At 42.5% G+C, this 19,543-nt stretch overlaps 1 protein-coding gene across 4 annotated transcripts in view; it reads left to right on the top strand.

Annotated features, from left to right (window-relative positions):
* Positions 1-19,543, top strand: part of LOC123761417 (high-affinity choline transporter 1) — a 348,005-nt gene that overhangs the window by 227,062 nt on the left and 101,400 nt on the right. For all 4 annotated transcript variants that reach the window (XR_011224660.1, XM_069313210.1, XM_069313215.1 and 1 more), the window contains one exon: positions 7,947-8,107. Coding sequence is in view for 3 of the 4 variants with exons in the window: in XM_069313210.1 (XP_069169311.1) it covers positions 7,947-8,107 (161 nt within the window). In the remaining variant the exon portion in view is untranslated. The remainder of the gene's footprint in view (positions 1-7,946; positions 8,108-19,543) is intronic.

The following is a 19,543-nucleotide window of genomic DNA, read 5'->3' as shown; positions in this document are numbered from 1 at the left end:
GCTGTATCACACTGCTCCCTGACCCATGTTGGGTGCCCGCTGTATCACACTGCTCCCTGACCCATGTTGGGTGCCCGCTGTATCACACTGCTCCCTGACCCATGTTGGGTGCCCGCTGTATCACACTGCTCCCTGACCCATGTTGGGTGCCCGCTGTATCACACTGCTCCCTGACCCATGTTGGGTGCCCGCTGTATCACACTGCTCCCTGACCCATGTTGGGTGCCTGCTGTATCACACTGCTCCCTGACCCATGTTGGGTGCCCGCTGTATCACACTGCTCCCTGACCCATGTTGGGTGCCCGCTGTATCACACTGTACCCTGACCCATGTTGGGTGCCCGCTGTATCACACTGCTCCCTGACCCATGTTGGGTGCCCGCTGTATCACGCTGCTCCCTGACCCATGTTGGGTGCCCGCTGTATCACGCTGCTCCCTGACCCATGTTGGGTGCCCGCTGAATCACACTGCTCCCTGACCCATGTTGGGTGCCCGCTGTATCACACTGCTCCCTGACCCATGTTGGGTGCCCGCTGTATCACACTGCTCCCTGACCCATGTTGGGTGCCCGCTGTATCACACTGCTCCCTGACCCATGTTGGGTGCCCGCTGTATCACACTGCTCCCTGACCCATGTTGGGTGCCCGCTGTATCACACTGCTCCCTGACCCATGTTGGGTGCCCGCTGTATCACACTGCTCCCTGACCCATGTTGGGTGCCCGCTGTATCACACTGCTCCCTGACCCATGTTGGGTGCCCGCTGTATCACACTGCTCCCTGACCCATGTTGGGTGCCCGCTGTATCACACTGTTCCCTGACCCATGTTGGGTGCCCGCTGTATCACACTGCTCCCTGACCCATGTTGGGTGCCCGCTGTATCACACTGCTCCCTGACCCATGTTGGGTGCCCGCTGTATCACACTGCTCCCTGACCCATGTTGGGTGCCCGCTGTATCACACTGTTCCCTGACCCATGTTGGGTGCCCGCTGTATCACACTGCTCCCTGAGTATGTTGGGTGCTCTCGGAAACCTGGATTGTCAACCCTTCCTCCGAATAGACAGTAGGTTTTTTTAATACTAAATGTAATAAGTATAATCCTGACTCTCTGCATAATAAATAATTACAATTAATTTTGCTGTTAAATTTACCTCCCCCATATATTCTCCTCATTTTCTGTTAAGTTAATACACTCAAAACTTTTAGGTTGAAGTTTTTGTGTTCAACTCTCTATACGCAAGTTTTAAATTAAAGGAATTTCTTTTTGAGTTTTATTAAACAATTGAGGTTTTATAATATTTTTTAAATATCCTGAGTTACTTTATAATTTGTTGAAAGACTAATTGTAATTAAGAAAGCAATAAATGCTATTTACATGTTTGACCTCCTACACTCCCAAGGTTAGGTTAGGTTAGGTTAGGTCGTGGTTTTCTAGACAGGTTTTCAGGTAAGCTCTAATATTCACAGTATTTTGGTGCGATGCTGGCAATTAAGTGTATTTCTGTACTATGCCGATAGTCAGAATTGTACTTACTACATTTAGTATTAAAACGTACTGTCTATTCGGAGGATGGACTGTGGATTGTATCTGGATGACGTTGTGAGAGTTCTTCTTCTCCCTAAGTAGAAGCTTGGCCTGGGACCAAGCTTAACTTGTGATAACTTGGTCCACCAGGCTGTTGCTTGGAGCGGCCCGCAGCCCCACATATTCATAACAGACTCTTTGGTCCGGCATTTCTTGCAGAAAACTACCACCTAAGTTCTGGCAAGTTACTAATAATAGCTAGGAGGGTATATACCAGCCGTGGACCTCTGATGTTTATACAGTGTTCTCTGATTGTGCCTATGGCACCCCTGCTCTTCACTGGTTCTATTCTGTGTTTTCTTCCACATCGTTCACTCCGTTATGTTGTTATTTTACTGTGTAAATTAGGGACCTGGCCCTGCAGTATTTTCCAGAAATATATATTATGTGATACTTCTCTCATCTCCTTTCTAGGGAGTACATTTTGAGAGCGTTGAGACGGTCCCAATAGTTAAGGTGCTCTACCATGTCTTTGTATACCGTATATATATATATATATATATATATATATATATATATATATATATATATATATATATATATATATATATATATATATATATATATATATATATATATATATATATATATATATATATATATATATGTCGTACCTAGTAGCCAGAACGCACTTCTCGGCCTACTATTCAAGGCCCGATTTGCCTAATAAGCCAAGTTTTCCTGAATTAATATATTTTCTCTGATTTTTTTCTTATGAAATGATAAAGCTACCCATTTCATTATGTATTAGGTCAATTTTTTTTTATTGGAGTTAAAATTAACGTAGATATATGACCGAACCTAACCAACCCTACCTAACCTAACCTAACCTATCTTTATAGGTTAGGTTGGGTTAGGTAGCCGAGAAAGTTAGGTTAGGTTAGGTTAGGTAGGTTAGATAGTCGAAAAACAATTAATTCATGAAAACTTAGCTTATTAGGCAAATCGGGCCTTGCATAGTAGGCTGAGAAGTGAGTTCTGGCTACTATGTACGACATATATATATATATATATATATATATATATATATATATATATATGTCGTACCTAGTAGCCAGAACTCACTTCTCAGCCTACTATTCAAGGCCCGATTTGCCTAATAAGCCAAGTTTTCCTGAATTAATATATTTACTATAATTTTTTTCTTATGAAATGATAAAGCAACCCTTTTCTCTATGTATGAGGTCAATTTTTTTTTATTGGAGTTAAAATTAACGTAGATATATGACCGAACCTAACCAACCCTACCTAACCTAACCTAACCTATATTTATAGGTAAGATTAGGTTAGGTAGCCAAAAAAAGCTAGGTTAGGTTAGGTTAGGTAGGTTAGGTAGACGAAAAAACATTAATTCATGAAAACTTGGCTTATTAGGCAAATCGGGCCTTGAATAGTAGGCTGAGAAGTGCGTTCTGGCTATTAGGTACGACATATATATATATATATATATATATATATATATAATATATATATATATGTCGTACCTAGTAGCCAGAACTCACTTCTCAGCCTACTATGCAAGGCCCGATTTGCCTAATAAGCCAAGTTTTACTGAATTAATATATTTTCTCTAATTTTTTTCTTATGAAATGATAAAGCTACCCATTTCATTATGTATGAGGTCAATTTTTTTTATTGGAGTTAAAGTTAACGTAGATATATGACCGAACCTAACCAACCCTACCTAACCTAACCTAACCTATCTTTATAGGTTAGGTTAGGTTAGGTAGCCAAAAACGTTAGGTTAGGTTAGGTTAGGTAGGTTAGGTTGTCGAAAAAACATTAATTCATGAAAACTAGGCTTATTAGGCAAATCGGGCCTTGCATAGTAGGCTGAGAAGTGAGTTCTGGCTACTAGGTACGACATATATATATATATATATATATATATATATATATATATATATATATATATATATATATATATATATATATATATATATATATATATATATATATATTGTTTTTTGAGATATATACAAGAGTTGTTACATTATTGTATAGCCACTAGTACGCGTAGCGTTTCAGGCAGGTCCCTGGAATACGATCCCCGCCGCGAAGAATCGTTGTTACAACCAAGTACACATTTTACTGTTGAGTTAAACAGAGGCTACAGTTAAGGATTTTCGCCCAGTAAATCCTCCCCAGCCAGGATACGAACCCATGACAAAGCGCTCGCGGAACGCCAGACGAGTGTCTTACCACTACACCACGGAGACTGTCGAAGACAGTCTCCGTGTCAGTACAGACAGTAACAGTAAGACAGTAACAGTGACAGTAAGACAGACAGTCTTACCACTACTGCCACGGAGACCACGGATATGTCCTCTGTATTCCCTCTATTTTAACAATCTCTCCTGCTCTGAAGGGGAAAGTGAGTACTGAGCAGTACTCAAGACGGGACAACACAAGTGATTTGAACAGTACAATAATTGTGATGGGATCCCTGGATTTGAAGGGTCTCGTAATCCAACATTATAGAATCTAGCAAATGCTATATTTGCTTGGTTATCCTCTCTTAAAGTTAGGTCGTAATAAATCCTTATTCCCAGATGTTACACATGTTGCAAATCCTGCTATGGGCAGATTTTATTGTCTTGTTCCCTGTATTTTCTTTAAGGTCTTCATTTTCACCATACTTAAGACTCTGGAATTTTTCACTGTTAAATATCAAGCTATTTTCTGCTGCCGAATGAAAAGCTTTATTAATATCAGCTCGTAGTTTTCCAATGTAACTTTGGTTTTTGTCTATATCTGATATAAGAATAAGGAAAAACAGTGGTGCAAGGACTATGCCCTAAGGTACAGAGCTTTTAAAAGTGCTTGGACTCGACTTTATTTGACTGTCACTCTTTGCGTTCTGTTTGACAGAAAACTGAATAAATATCCACCGTCCTACTTTATCTGTTATTCCTATTGACTTCACTTTGTGGGCTATCACTCCATGGTCACATTTATCAAATGCCTTTGTGAAGTATATGTATACCACATCTGCAGTTTGTTTTTCTTCTAATGCATCAATGATTTTGACACAGTAGACGAGTAGCTATGAAAGGCATGATCTTCCCGCTCTAAGTCCTCGTTGACCTGGGTTGTGGAGATCATTGGTCTCCTGACTCATGATCATGCTCTCAAAAAGTTGGCTATGTGGTCGTCCTCCCTTGTTAGTGCGACTTGTATATAATTCTTAGCCAATGTTTTGCTCCCTTGTATTGGCAGCTGTATCCGTTGATATAAGCGCTTCTGGTATTTCCCCGGTGTCCAAGATATGTATCCACGCTACACTGAGTGCCTGTGCTACTGTCACTTTGCATTTCTTTATAAACATTGAGTTCCAGGAGTCTGGACCCGGAGCCGAGTGCATGGGCATGCTGTCTTTTCTCTTTCAAAATGTGCAGCGTTAGTGTTAATGTCAGTGAGATTCTCAGGGGTTTGGATGTCATGCATAAAGAAGCTGTCCGTGCCTTCCACTTTCATGTTGTTTATTAGGGTGCTGAACATGTCCTCATACTGCTTGTTCTCTGTCGTCCTCTGGGGGTCGTCCTCTATGGTCGTCCTCTGCGGGTCGTCTTCTATGGTCGTCCTCTGTGGTCGTCTTCTGTGGTCGTCTTCTATGGTCGTCTTCTATGGTCGTCTTCTGTGGTCGTCTTCTATGGTCGTCTGTGGTCGTCTTCTATGGTCGTCTTCTGTGGTCGTCTTCTATGGCCGTCTTCTGTGGTCGTCTTCTGTGGTCGTCTTCTGTGGCCGTCTTCTATGGTCGTCCTCTGTGGTCGTCTTCTATTTCCGTCCACTGTTGTCGTCTTCTATGGCCGTCCTCTGTGGTCGTCCTCTGTTGTCGTCTTCAATGGCCGTCCTCTGTGGTCGTCCTCTGTGGTCGTCTTCTATGGCCGTCCTGTGGTCGTCTTCTGTGGTCATCCTCTGTGGTCGTCTTCTGTAGTCGTCCTCTGTGATCGTCCTATGTGGTCGTTTATTTTCGTCCTCTGTGGTCGTTTATTTTCGTCCTCTGTGGCCGTCTTCTATGGTCGTCTTCTATGTCGTCTTCTGTGGTCGTCCTCTGTGGTCGTCTTGTATGATCGTCTTCTATGGCCGTCTTCTATGGTCGTCTTCTGTGGTCGTTCTCTGTGGTCGTCTTTTGTGATCGTCTTCTATGGCCGTCTTCTGTGGTCGTCTTCTGTGTCCGTCTTCTATGGTCGTCTTCTGTGGTCGTCCTCTGTGGTCGTCTATGTTCGTCCTCTGTGGTTGTCTTCTGTGGCCATCTTCTATGGCCATCTTCTGTGGTCGTCTTCTATGGTCGTCTTCTGTGGTCGTCCTCTGTGGTCGTCTATGTTCGTCCTCTGTGGTTGTCTTCTGTGGCCATCTTCTATGGCCATCTTCTGTGGTCGTCTTCGGTGATCGTCCTCTGTGGTTGTTTTATGTGGTCGTCTTCTGTGGTTGTTTTATGTGGTCGTCTTCTGTGGTTGTTTTATGTGGTCGTCCTCTGTGGTCGTCTTCGGTGATCGTCCTCTGTGGTCGTCCTCTGTGGTCGTCTTCTGTGATCGTCCTCTGTGGTCATCCTCTGTGATCGTCTTATGTGGTCGTTTTTCGTGGTCGTCTTCGGTGATCGTCCTCTGTGGTCGTCTTCTGTGGTCGTCTTCGGTGATCGTCCTCTGTGGTCGTCCTCTGTAGTCGTCTTCTGTGATCGTTCTCTGTGGTCATCCTCTGTGATCGTCTTATGTGGTCGTCCTCTGTGCATGAACCTTCACTTGTAATTACAGGTCCAATACCGTGGGAATATTTTTATTTCGATTTCACAAATGTGAAGAAAAATATATTTTTCTATACCTCTTGCATGACTTTCTGTCCTAGTTGCATTTCTTCACTCTGATGTTCGTTTTAGTCTCTGTTCAGTGTCTTCACTCTCCCTCTTTAAATTATTCTTTCTTTGTTGAGAGACTCTTGTCTGCTTAAGCATTTCCGTTATTTGTTATTTATTTCAATCGACTTGAGAATGGTCCAGGACGGACCGAAACGTCGTCGCTCCTTCAACTTCTAGTGTGTGGTCTGGTCAACATACTTCAGCCACGTTATTGTGACTCATCGCCTGCATTTGTTCCTTCTTTTGTAGTGCCGTCTGCGTTCTCTTCTCTTATTAAGCTGGTTCTCTTTCTGACTTTCCACAAAGGAACATATTCCAAGCTGACATTATAAGCTTCGACAGTCAGTTGTTCTATTCCTTGTGTGGTATTTTTATCTGAATAGTTCTTAATTAAATGTATGTAAGTTCCATATTTTTTTTCTTGCTTACAGTCTAACATATTATTATTAAATTTAATTTATTGAGTAACCATTCTCGCTTGATGCTTTATTTAGACCTATTACAAGTATTGATGTGAGTTTGTGTGAGTATGTGGTGTCCCAGACTGTAATGTTCCTCATTACTCCTTCATTGTTTGTGAAGATCAGATCTACGGACCTTACTGGTCTCTGGCTGTGTTGGGTCCCTTGGGAAAATAGAAGGTGGCCGTGTTCACCGCCAGTATAACAGTGGGTGTTCTACCTCAGGGTCGACACTGACCGTCATCCTGGACATAAACAACCAGTATAACAGTGGGTGTTCTACCTCAAGGTCGACACTGACCGTCATCCTGGACATAAACAACCAGTATAACAGTGGGTGTTCTATCTCAAGGTCGACACTGACCGTCATCCTGGACATAAACAACCAGTATAACAGTGAGTGTTCTTCCTCAGGGTCGACGCTGACCGTCATCCTGTACATAAACAACCAGTATAACAGTGGGTGTTCTTCCTCAGGGTCGACGCTGACCGTCATCCTGTACATAAACAACCAGTATAACAGTGAGTGTTCTTCCTCAGGGTCGACGCTGACCGTCATCCTGTACATAAACAACCAGTATAACAGTGGGTGTTCTTCCTCAGGGTCGACGCTGACCGTCATCCTGTACATAAACAACCAGTATAACAGTGGGTGTTCTTCCTCAGGGTCGACGCTGACCGTCATCCTGTACATAAACAACCAGTATAACAGTGAGTGTTCTTCCTCAGGGTCGACGCTGACCGTCATCCTGTACATAAACAACCAGTATAACAGTGGGTGTTCTTCCTCAGGGTCGACGCTGACCGTCATCCTGTACATAAACAACCAGTATAACAGTGGGTGTTCTTCCTCAGGGTCGACGCTGACCGTCATCCTGGACATAAACAACCAGTATAACAGTGAGTGTTCTTCCTCAGGGTCGACGCTGACCGTCATCCTGGACATAAACAACCAGTATAACAGTGAGTGTTCTTCCTCAGGGTCGACGCTGACCGTCATCCTGTACATAAACAACCAGTATAACAGTGGGTGTTCTTCCTCAGGGTCGACGCTGGCCATCATCGAGGACTTAAACACCACGGTCTCCATCTTTTTGTCGGGCGGCGTCGTTGTAGTGTACACGCTCTTCGACGGCTTCCACCCCGTCGCCTACCCCAATGCACACAGAGACGTCGTCCAGCTCTTCTCCATCTTCCTGGGCCTGGTCAGTCACCAACCCTCTGCTGACTAACCTCATGTAATGCTTTATGTATACAATTATTTCATGCATGTTTGTATTTACCTGAATACCACCATCTACAGTGATCGCGACAGGGACAGGAAGCCGCCGGCTTGTCAATTGTTCCCCCATTATTCCTGAGAAACTGTCCAGTTGAATTTTTTACATGAAGCATTGTTTTGACGGCTTCGGCGGGTAGGCGGTACCATTGGTATATTTACCTGACGAGGAAGAGCACTTGTTGCTTTCTGTTCTACATCAAGGCTATTTTTGACCAGACCACACACTAGAAATTGAAGGGACGACGACGTTTCGGTCCGTCCTGGACCATTCTCAAGTCGATTGAATCAAGATCAAGAATCGACTTGAGAATGGTCCAGGACGGACCGAAACGTCGTCGTCCCTTCAATTTCTAGTGTGTGGTCTGGTCAACATACTTCAGCCACGTTATTGTGACTCATCGCCTGCATACATCAAGGCTAGTTAAGTCTGATGTTGTTCTCACGTGTGCTTCACGTAAGACTGTGTGTGTGCTTCACGTGGGACTGTGTGTGTGCTTCACGTGGGACTGTGTGTGTGCTTCACGTGGGACTGTGTGTGTGCTTTATGTGGGACCGTGTGTGTGTGCTTCACGTGGGACTGTGTGAGTGCTTCATGTGGGACCGTGTGTGTGCTTCACGCGGACCCGTGTGTGTGTGCTTCATGTGGGACCGTGTGTGTGTGCTTCAAGTGGGACCGTGTGTGTGCTTCACGTGAGACCGTGTGTGTGCTTCACGTGGGACCGTGTGTGTGCTTCACGTGAGACCGTGTGTGTGCTTCACGTGGGACCGTGTGTGTGCTTCACGTGGGACCGTGTGTGTGCTTCACGCACCAACACACCCAACACCACCACACCCAGCACCACCACACCCAACACCACCTCACCCCAGTCTGTTCCCAACCTCTGTGCAGAGCAGACGTGCGGGTCAGGTGCTTCGCTATAGCCAGGCCGCACCCTCAGACATTGAGTATGAACTCTTCTCAATAATGCTCACTCACTGTGCCCTGCCATAGCGTCCCTCACACAATAACAAGCAAAGTGAATCTTGCCGGCAGTGCCTTAACAGAGTTTCTTAGAGAAATGCGGAGCTTGTGTGTGAGGGTGGCAAAACTCTTGAATAGGATTAGTTAGTCTCTAGAGCCAGCATTCTTAGGCAGCTCTGAACCTATAGGTAGGAACATTAGAGTGAGCACAATTTATATATATATATATATATATATATATATATATATATATATATATATATATATATATATATATATATATATATATATATATATATATATATATATATGTGTATATATTGGCCATCTAGGAGCCTATCCTTATTTGAAATACAGACCAGTTGTTCAATTGACTGAGATCTGTGGCAGCCACACACGCTGTGCTATACCAGTATGTGTGTGTGTGTGTGAGGGGAGGCATCCAGCGCTGACCACAGGGTACCCCACCACCTGTTTACTGAAGAGGCCTGTGGTCACCTAGGGTGGCAATCCAGGCCCTATTATACTGTTTTGTAAGGACCATTCTCCTCTGGCATACGTAACCCTCGGCTTTTAGTCCTACTGAGACCCACTGAGAGTGCTCTACCCCTCATTGAAGGTTTATGACTGTTGGCCCGGATGACTGGTAAGGCATGCTGCCTGCTCTGCCATTTGTCGTGCTAACCATCATCATATGATTATCAATGATAACCAGGTATCGGACATAGTTACTTCAAGTAACGTCGCCTGAAGAAGCAGGTATGGAGGAGGTAGCTGCTGGACCCTCAGGGCTCTCCCCTACCGTGACCAGTGACACTGTCACCCCATCACCCAGTGATGGGTTTGTGGAGGTGGTAAGTAAGAGCCAGAAAAGGAAACAAGGGAAACAGAAGCCTGGGGAACAACAGGGTGGACGACCTCCAATAGCACCAAGGAGCAAGTAGACACTTCGTAACCTTCCCTAAAGGCACGAGAGTGGCGGACAAGATTGTGTGGAGTAAGAAACTGAGTAAGGAGTACCCACCTGGCTCTGCAGGCGTGGTACGTCCACATGTCAACTCCTCATATGTGTATGTTTCAAGAGAGAAGTGCAAGTTGTGGAGGCTCTTCTACAAGGGAAAATAGGTGATGTAAAGCTCTCCCTTCTAGATAATCCAAGACGGAATAAGAAGATGGATGAATACCTTGTCTACAGGTACAGTCATGGGTATCCACTAGAGTGGGCCTATGAATTAGACGGGGTACACAAAGCACGAAGATTGTCCAAGAATGGTAAGCCTACTGATCAAATAGTCATAGTCTGGAAGAAGCCTGAACTGCCACCTGACCAGTATTATTTTGGTGGGTTGTATGCGTGTCCCAGCACGTTCAGGGTGTGGCAGCCAGACCCTGTGGAGTGTTACGAGGGCTGTGGCAGTGACCACATAGTTAAGCACTGCTGGTGCCCCACACCCAAGTGTGCTCTCTGTTCCGGTTCTCACCCACTGAAGGACTGTCCGCATAAGAAGACCAGAAACCAAGGAAAGCTGGAACAGGAGCAACAGAACACTGTAACAGAAGCAGGGCAACAACCTGAAACTGTGGCTCCGTCTAAACCGCCGCTAAAGTGCTTCAGATGTGGTACTGAAGGAATCACCATCTGGCACTCAGACTGTACCAAACGGCCAGCCTCCCTTGGCACAAGGAGGTAAGTGCCCGAGACTCATCAAGTGCCTACTGATGCCGGCTCTAGTACTGCTGACCCACCCCATAGCGGTGACAGTACCAGCAACGCCCCTGACAACACACAGCAGCCTGAGACAACAGTTAAAGGACAGTTGGCAGCCATGCAAACACAGGTAGCAGAACTGGCCGAAATCATAAAGACGCTACGTCGGGCTCCTTCACAAGAGATACAGCAGCCTCCACACTGCTGTGTCACAGCCGTGGCCCGCGCTGGTAAAGGTACCTGCGGTGTTGGTGACGGCAGCGGCGGCGACGGCCGCAACGGTGGCAGAGATGAGAGCGACAACGGAGGCGGTGGCAGCGACGTCATCAGTCAACTCAGGGATGACAGCAGTGTTAGTGACACAGAACCATTAACTGGAAAAGTAAGTCTATCCGATCTGCATCAGCATATATTAAAATGATTAATGACCTTAACGAACGTGCTCGAGCCAAGTACGAGAATGAAAATGATAATATTCTGCGTGACAGTAATTATGCCCTACGACTTACAGAAAACGTTCACTCACGGACCATTCCGAGTTGCACAGTGATTAAGAAACTGATGATGTCACCAGATGTTCCTGACGACACCAAACGCCAGGTTGGTGTGGCTCTTTACGTCGTAGTCACTTATTGACACATTGTGTAAGTGGGATAAGGACAACAATGGGACCACCAGTCCCAGGGAGGAACAACACCAAGACGATGGCTGCTGCTGACACAAGGACCATTAGGTTTCTCAGGTGGAACATTCGTAGCATCAACAAAAGACTGAATGATCTAATTGCACATGTTACCAGTAACAACATAGATATAATTGCTATACAGGAGCCCTACACGTCCAACATGATAAGCAAAATCCCACCAAAGATCAGAGGGTATGCATCCTATACTAACAGTAACGCCACAGGCCTATTAACATACATCAGAAGTGATTTACCACACATTCTTGTGAGCACGTCACACAGTGTACACGCACAGTACCATCACTTTCATGTACAAACTGCATCAGGCCACTTTTCATTCCTCAACGTATATGCCAGAAGCCAGAAACTCAATGTAACATTGCTCCCAGATCTAGACAATCATGGGACCATATACGTGGGAGATTTTAATGCTAGACATATTACGCTGGGAGACATTACTAACAACGATAATGGATGCAAATTTATAAAATATGTTTATGACAACAGATTAACCGTGTATACTACGGATACCCAAACTCATTTATTGGGAGGCAGACTTGATTATGTAATGGGTAGAAACCTTGTGCAAGATAGGATGGAATATTCGTTGGTAAATCACTTGGTTAGTGATCACTATGCAGTTTCTGCTTCCTATGAGGTACAGTGTGATGTACCTAATCAACCCGTTCTCACACAAGACAGCACATATATGACTTAATGCTTAAAGTCAATATGTTGAATATGAATTAGTAAATATTTGATATATTCCCAGTTACTTTTTTTCCAAGACCCCAAACTCTTCCTCACGTACCAATTTACGTCTCACAGTACCCGTCCGTCAACCTAGATAGCAGAATAGTCGTGATTGGTTGAATTATAAGGAAAATTGTAGTTTTCATGGGTTGTGAAATTTACCTACTATTGTCCATGCTCTTAGAATATTACAGTTCAGCTACATCCTATTGAAGGCTCGTAGTTTTGTTTTGAGAAATATTAGTTGTTCTTAATAAATTATAATATGCACTAAAAATTATTACATAGAATAACAGTCCTTCACCAATCTATATTATATACCATAGTTTGTGCTTTACAAATCTTTACAGGATGTTTTGTAGGAACGCTAACAGAAAACGATGTTACGTTGGAATGTCTATGGGGGTAAACTACTGCAAACAGGATGGTATTGTGTCTACTATACCAACTACAGGATGGGTATATTGTCCACTACCACCTGTTAGGTGGGTAAGGGGTCCAATACCACCCACAAAATGGGTATGAGGGTCACATCCACCCACAGGAAGGGTATGGGGTCCAATACCACCCACAGGATGAGTATGGCATCCACTACAACCCACATGTTGGGTATGGGGCTCCAACCACCCACAGATTGGATATGGGGCTCCAACCACCCATAGAATGGGTATGGGGTCCAATAACACCCACTGGATGTGTATGGCGTCCATTGCCGCACGTCGACCTCGAAAACCGCAGCATTCATCTCAGAACCATGCCTATTTCACGCAGATTCCTTAATAAACGTAAGAGTTTTATATGTCACAAGAAAGATAGAAACATAAGCTTCATTCTAAATACCTTACCATGGGCATATTTAAATTTAAAGCGAAGATACGTGTACTTTTATAATAGCCGAGCTCCGACCCCAGACAGATCGATCGACCGAGCAACTCTCTCACAGAACAATGTTTATTTCACGTGAATTCGTTAATAAACATATATGTTTTATATGTCTCAAGAAAGGCAGACATATAAGCTTCACTTTAAACACTTTACCATAGACATATTTAAAGTTCTAACGAAGATACATGTATTTTAAAAATTACGGAGCTCAGACCCCGTACAGACTGAACGACAGAGCAACTCTCTCTCAGATCAATGTTTATTTCACGTAAATGCGTTAATAAACACAAATGTTTTATATGTCTTAAGCAAGATAGAAATAAGAGCTTCATTTTAAATACATTACAATAGACATATTTATAGCTCAAGTGAAGATACATATGTTTTTATAGTAGCGCTCAGTAGCTTGTCGGGCATGGAGTGCAGACGCTTACGCACTTGCCGATATATTGTATAATTAACAAAGATACGCTAATAAAGCCTAAAATCTTATATGCCTCCAGAAAGACCGAGTTATGAACATTATTATGATTGCACCAAATGAAATATATCATGTTTGAGAACAATGATATATCAATTTTAAATTAAGTTTCGACTCTTGCTCGGGCGAGAGAGATGGGGGCGACTCTCGCCCCATCTATTGGAGATTCTGTCCACTAAAAACCCAATGCTACTCAAACCCTCCTAGCATTATTTAAGTAATGAAGTAATATGGTATATTTACTCACTATAATGTGGGTGCTGAATGCAGAACATGAGAAAACATATATTTACTCCAAACTAATATAATTTCATTATGAAATAAGTAAATAAGTAGCATCAAAGGAAGTCGACGGTCCAAGCGTCAATGTTGTGGAGCGACTTATCCAAGATATATCGTTGTTTGGAAAGTGTTTGTTGGCATATCCAGTTGTCGCACTTCTCTGCACAAATTATCACAAATTTAAATTATAATGTTAACAAGTAGAATACGTATTTTTAATAAAATCTAACATAACTAGCCAGAAAACATTTAACATTTATTAAAAATATATGTTTGGAAGTTAAATCGACTTCATAGGACAATAGTTTTGTTATATATACTCGTTATTCGTTGACATGCGTTCGCTACTTAAACTACCATGTACTGTACTTATGTAAAATCTCCCATGTCTCTTCACTCATCTCACCGAACCCTACAGGCTCTGTGATATATTGTTTAATTAATTGAGATTCACTAATAAAGTTTATAATTGTATATGTTATCAAAAAGGCAGAGCATAGTTTAGTTCATTTATTATGCACCCCATACCCATCCTATGGGCGATAGTGGAGTGTTACAAAGGCACATAATGGGCTCAGGGACTGAGCCCCACAATTCATATAGCCAAGCAAGTTATAATCTTGATAAGCTAATTACAAAAGTCAATGCACATTGTCACATCAACAATGTGCTCGAGACCGACCACAAGTACAGTTTATAATTTAAGCAACTGACATATATGGAGGGTTAGTGTCACAATTGATATGTTTATCCTACACATAACCCCCTCTCCCCCATCCAATGGGCAGCGGTGGATAGGTTACAATCAAGTCGTTTTTTGCGTTTTATTCAGAGATTAAATCTTATTGGGTGAGGAAAGATATTTATATTTTAAAGAAGGCTTCTTGGCTGATGCTCTCCATTGATGGAAAATATACAACCTTTTGAAAATAAATGTTAGTTTGATCTAGATATTGTAATTAACGAAAGTATTTATGTCATCAGAAAGGTAGAAATATAGGCTACATTTAAAATCCTTTGTCATAAATATAACTGAAGTGAAAACGAAGATATATGCGTTTTGATAGTTACTTGATGGCTAGCTCTGAGAATGTGAAGCCCTGCACACCAGCCAATAAATTGTATAATTAGTTTCCATATATTTTAATTAATCTTAAAAATCTATATGTCAGAAGAAAGGAAGATGTAGCCGTTAATGTGACAACATTTAAAAATATATATCTCTTAAGTTAAATAAATAATACCACCTTATCGCCGGTGTCCGGACACATGAAAACTACCTAGGTATCAGTATCCAGCCAGGCGGGGATCACAGGCTGCACAATACTGATAAATTATGTAATGCACTACTTGTGGTATATCTCGAAACCATTTATGTTGTGACGACTTATAGTGAATTTTGTAACTGGCTCATCAAGATTGTAACTTGCTTAGCTAAATGAATTGTGGGGTTCGGTCCATTCATTTTCTTTCTTTATTATGCACCCCATAATACCCATTCCGGGGGCGGTGGTGTAAAGGATTACAGAGGCACATAATCGGTTCAGGAACTGAACCCTCTAGTTCGTTTAGCTAAGCAAATAACAATCTTTTGATTCTAGTTACAAAATTATTAATGTACACATACTTATGCATACATGTACATATACATACGTAGACATGTATACATACACATACATATATACATACACATACATATTTAATCACCCACACAAATACACACATCAGTAATCTTTTGTGTCACAAGTAATTCAACAAGAGGCTCACAGCAGTCACTATACAAGGCACTTTACATCTATGAGGAGTCGCACAGTTACTAGTCTTGCGCCACACCCACCCAACTGGGCGACAGCTTTACAGTCATGTGCTCCACACCCACCCAACTGGGCGGCAGCTTTACAGTTACCTGGTGTTATTCTTCACCTATGTCTTTTTCTGGTAAATCCCTATTTACATTATGCAGTTCAGGTTTCGTCGCCATACTATAGTTTTAAGTTTAGTTAATTTATCACATAATGGGTTCAGGGACTGAACACACAATTTATTTATCTAAGCAAGTTACAATCTTGAGGAGCTAGCCACAAAATTCATAACACATCGTCACATCAACAACATGTGTTCGAGATCGACCACAAGTACAGTTTCTAAATTAAGCAAATGCCATATGTGGAGAGCTAATGTCACAATTGATATGTTTGTCCTGCACATTTCCACAGTAGTTTGCTTGGGTTCTTTTAATTAATTATCTTAGATATCATTGAAAAGAACCTCCTAGGTACTATGCTGTATATATGCTGGTAAGAAGTATAATAATCCTGAGAAATCGTGTAAATTATGTTGTACGAGTGCTTCCAGTTAAGTAACATAGTTCATTTGTGTGCGCGTGAAATGAAATGAAAACGTCCATAGAGCTGGCAAGCAGGGGATGGAAGAACGGGGCGAGGCTGCAGAAATCTTGAGCAAGGATCCGGGGATGAGGTGAAGAGGGGAGATGAAAGATCGGTGGCCCAACCACCGTGGATTTGAGCTTGGTCAGATGGAAGTAGAATTGAGTGGGGTGTCATTTGCTGTACACACAGAGGCCGGGAACGCAAGCAGCTGGCAGTGGAGGTTTGATGTCAGATGTTGATGTTAAGTCAGTTCGTTAGTAGTCTTCTTCCTTGTTGGTTTCACCAAACTTTGATCGTTGTTCTTTTTTTTGGGCTTGGTGGTCACGGTTCGTGTTGATGCTTGGAGGTGATCTTTCCTTGGGGCTGATGGTGTACCGACAGATACGTCCTCATCCGATTCATCAGATGAGTGAAGAGCAGGGGTGTTGACACGCTGGGGTAGATTTCTTGAAGGTTGAGTTCTTGAGGGTTGATGTCTTGAAGGTAGAGTTCTCGGAGGGTGAGTAACAGCGGTAGGTACTGCAGCAGAAGGTGCTGCATAGTTGGTACCCTCTATAGGGTCACACCAAGGGTCGATAGCGTGCTTGAAGAGGAAATGTTATCCACCCCCCCTCCCCCATTGTAAATATTTGTGGGTTTCAGACCATACGACCGCGGCTTACCCTCGCCGCGGTTGAGGGTAAGAACACCGGATGTATACCCAGTATTACAAGTAAACATTAGCAATAACATTTATGGAAAGTTCCTTCACCTATACATAGACAAGAGACTGAACTTCAGCACCCACATACAACACATAAGGGAGAGAGAGAGGGAGAGTAAAAATATCCACCGAGGTCTGATTAATCCTTTTGGGGACCTTAATCATTAGGACGTCCAATGATTAACGCAAAGTGAAGCGTATTCAGATGGTATATTGACAACATTCAGCATATCTCATAATGACCTAGTAGTACTTGGTGCACAAATACCTTTTCCAAAGGAATCACAAAACATAATTAAACACAACTGTACCGTACAGTGTTATATATTTATTTCAGTTTGAACAATTTTTAACATTAAAGGATAAATCCTTTAATTGGTTGAAATTGGTTTTAATATTCGAAATCTAATTTGTTGATGTTAAATAATATAAGGTTCAAAATTATTAAGATACATACTTTAAAAACTATTTCTATTTGAAATTTAAATAACATAAAAAGAGTACAGAATATAACAAATACCGACTATATAAAATACCTGACACTTGCAGCACTTAATTATGCTATTGTAACACATTGAAAGTAATAACATTATTTGATTCAGCAAAGCATTTGGTAAGGTTATAATAATAATAATAATAATAATAATAATAACGTATTAATTAAGTATTTTAAATTATAATTCACAACTTGCTAGCGCACAAGAAACAAATCCACGAATCATCATTACATTCTGTAACAGCTACACATGATCCATGGTGCCAAATATTGCAACGGTCACAGCATACCATCAGCTTCAAATCATTTGGCTTTCTGCAAATGCAGTACACTTCCATCGAGCATGACCGGATGATTCGTTTTCTTCTCAGTGTCTGAGCTGCAAGGAATGAGATGAGACACTTTCCTTTAAAGTTCTCTTGAAGATGTTGTCTCATTCTGCACATCATATGAGGTTCACCGGATCTACACCACTTGCAAGTGATGCAGCAAACGCCACAGCATATACCCCACTCATACTTGAGTCCCTGTGTCTGCTGACATTCATTATATTGCATATCAGCTTATCATCCTGGCAATTAGCAAGAGCACACAAGATAACTGCAGTAGATTTGGATGGTAATTTATGCCTGGTGTCGTATATGCTAATTTGTCCAGTTACTCCAATGTTGGAAACGGTGACCCAGTGACAACCATCAACTTAGATAATATGAATAAATTCACCAATTGTAACTGGCCAGGAGAGGTCCCGCTACAACGCTGGGTCACGAAGGCCTTCTACGCTTGGCACAGTTTGTTTGATGAGGTCACATGCAGATTTTATATGAAGGTCAGAGAGCTGTACATTTGTTCCAATGTTCATTATCTCGTCATGTGTTAAATAATTTAACATTGTCGAATGTGAAGCACCGTTATCACTCTCCTTATTGTTGCATTGGTGTGAGGAGTGGCAGTGATTGGTGCAGTTTATTTTTTCTTTAAATAGGGACATATTTGTACTGCAGAGACCAGAACAGTTGCACCGTTTCTTTATATATTTTACACTTGGGTTAGTAGGGAGCCGGTCGGCCGAGCGGAAAGCACGCTGGGCTTGTGATCCTGTGGTCCTGGGTTCGATTCCAGGCGCCGGCGAGAAACAATGGGCAGTGTTTCTTTCACCCTATGCCCCTGTTACCTAGCAGTAAAATTGGTACCTGGGTGTTAGTCAGCTGTCACGGGCTGCTTCCTGGGGGTGGACCGGGCCGCGGGGACACTAAAAGCCCCGAAATCATCTCAAAATAACCTCAAGAAGATAGCAAGGCGAGACGCTTCTCTTAACGTGATACTGTTGGTATCAAATAGAAATAGCTTTTAAAGTATGTATCTTAATCAATTTGAACCTTACATTATTTAACATCAACAAATTAGATCTCGAACGTTAAAATCAATTTCAACCAATTAAAGGATTTATCCTTTAATGTTAAAAATTGTTCAAACTGAAATAAATATATAACACTGTACAGTACAGTTGTGTTTGCCTGCCACAGCCTGCCACAGCCTTGAGAGCACGGAGCCTCTCTCTACATTGGCGACCCAGTCTGGCTAAAACATTGCGGTACAGTAGAACCTCAAGACCAAGATATTTGTATCTGGTAACATAGTCGAGCAGAGAGCCATCATACAACTGCATTTTGCGAACACTCCGCCAGGGAGGATAGAGCTTCCAATGCTTACAAGGGCTAATATGGCCAGATGATCAGACGCCATATCTGGCATTATTGACGAGGCGCACACGGTGTGGAGGACGTTGACACCGAGACACAGATCAAGAATACCTCCGTAGATATGCGTCGGTTCAAGGTCACCCACAATCTGTGCATCATCGTGGCTACCTAATAGTGACACCAGTTGGTTGCCGTTACGATTATTGAATTGCGAATTACCAATGTTCCTATGCCTAGCGTTATAATCACCTATAATGATGGTAAGCACAGTCTGAATACAGATAGGATGGTCAGCATAATTAAAGTTACAAG

This window comes from Procambarus clarkii, chromosome 7 (assembly GCF_040958095.1).
Source record: "Procambarus clarkii isolate CNS0578487 chromosome 7, FALCON_Pclarkii_2.0, whole genome shotgun sequence".
Taxonomy (NCBI): domain Eukaryota; kingdom Metazoa; phylum Arthropoda; class Malacostraca; order Decapoda; family Cambaridae; genus Procambarus; species Procambarus clarkii.
This window is presented reverse-complemented; position numbering and strand designations above follow the sequence as displayed.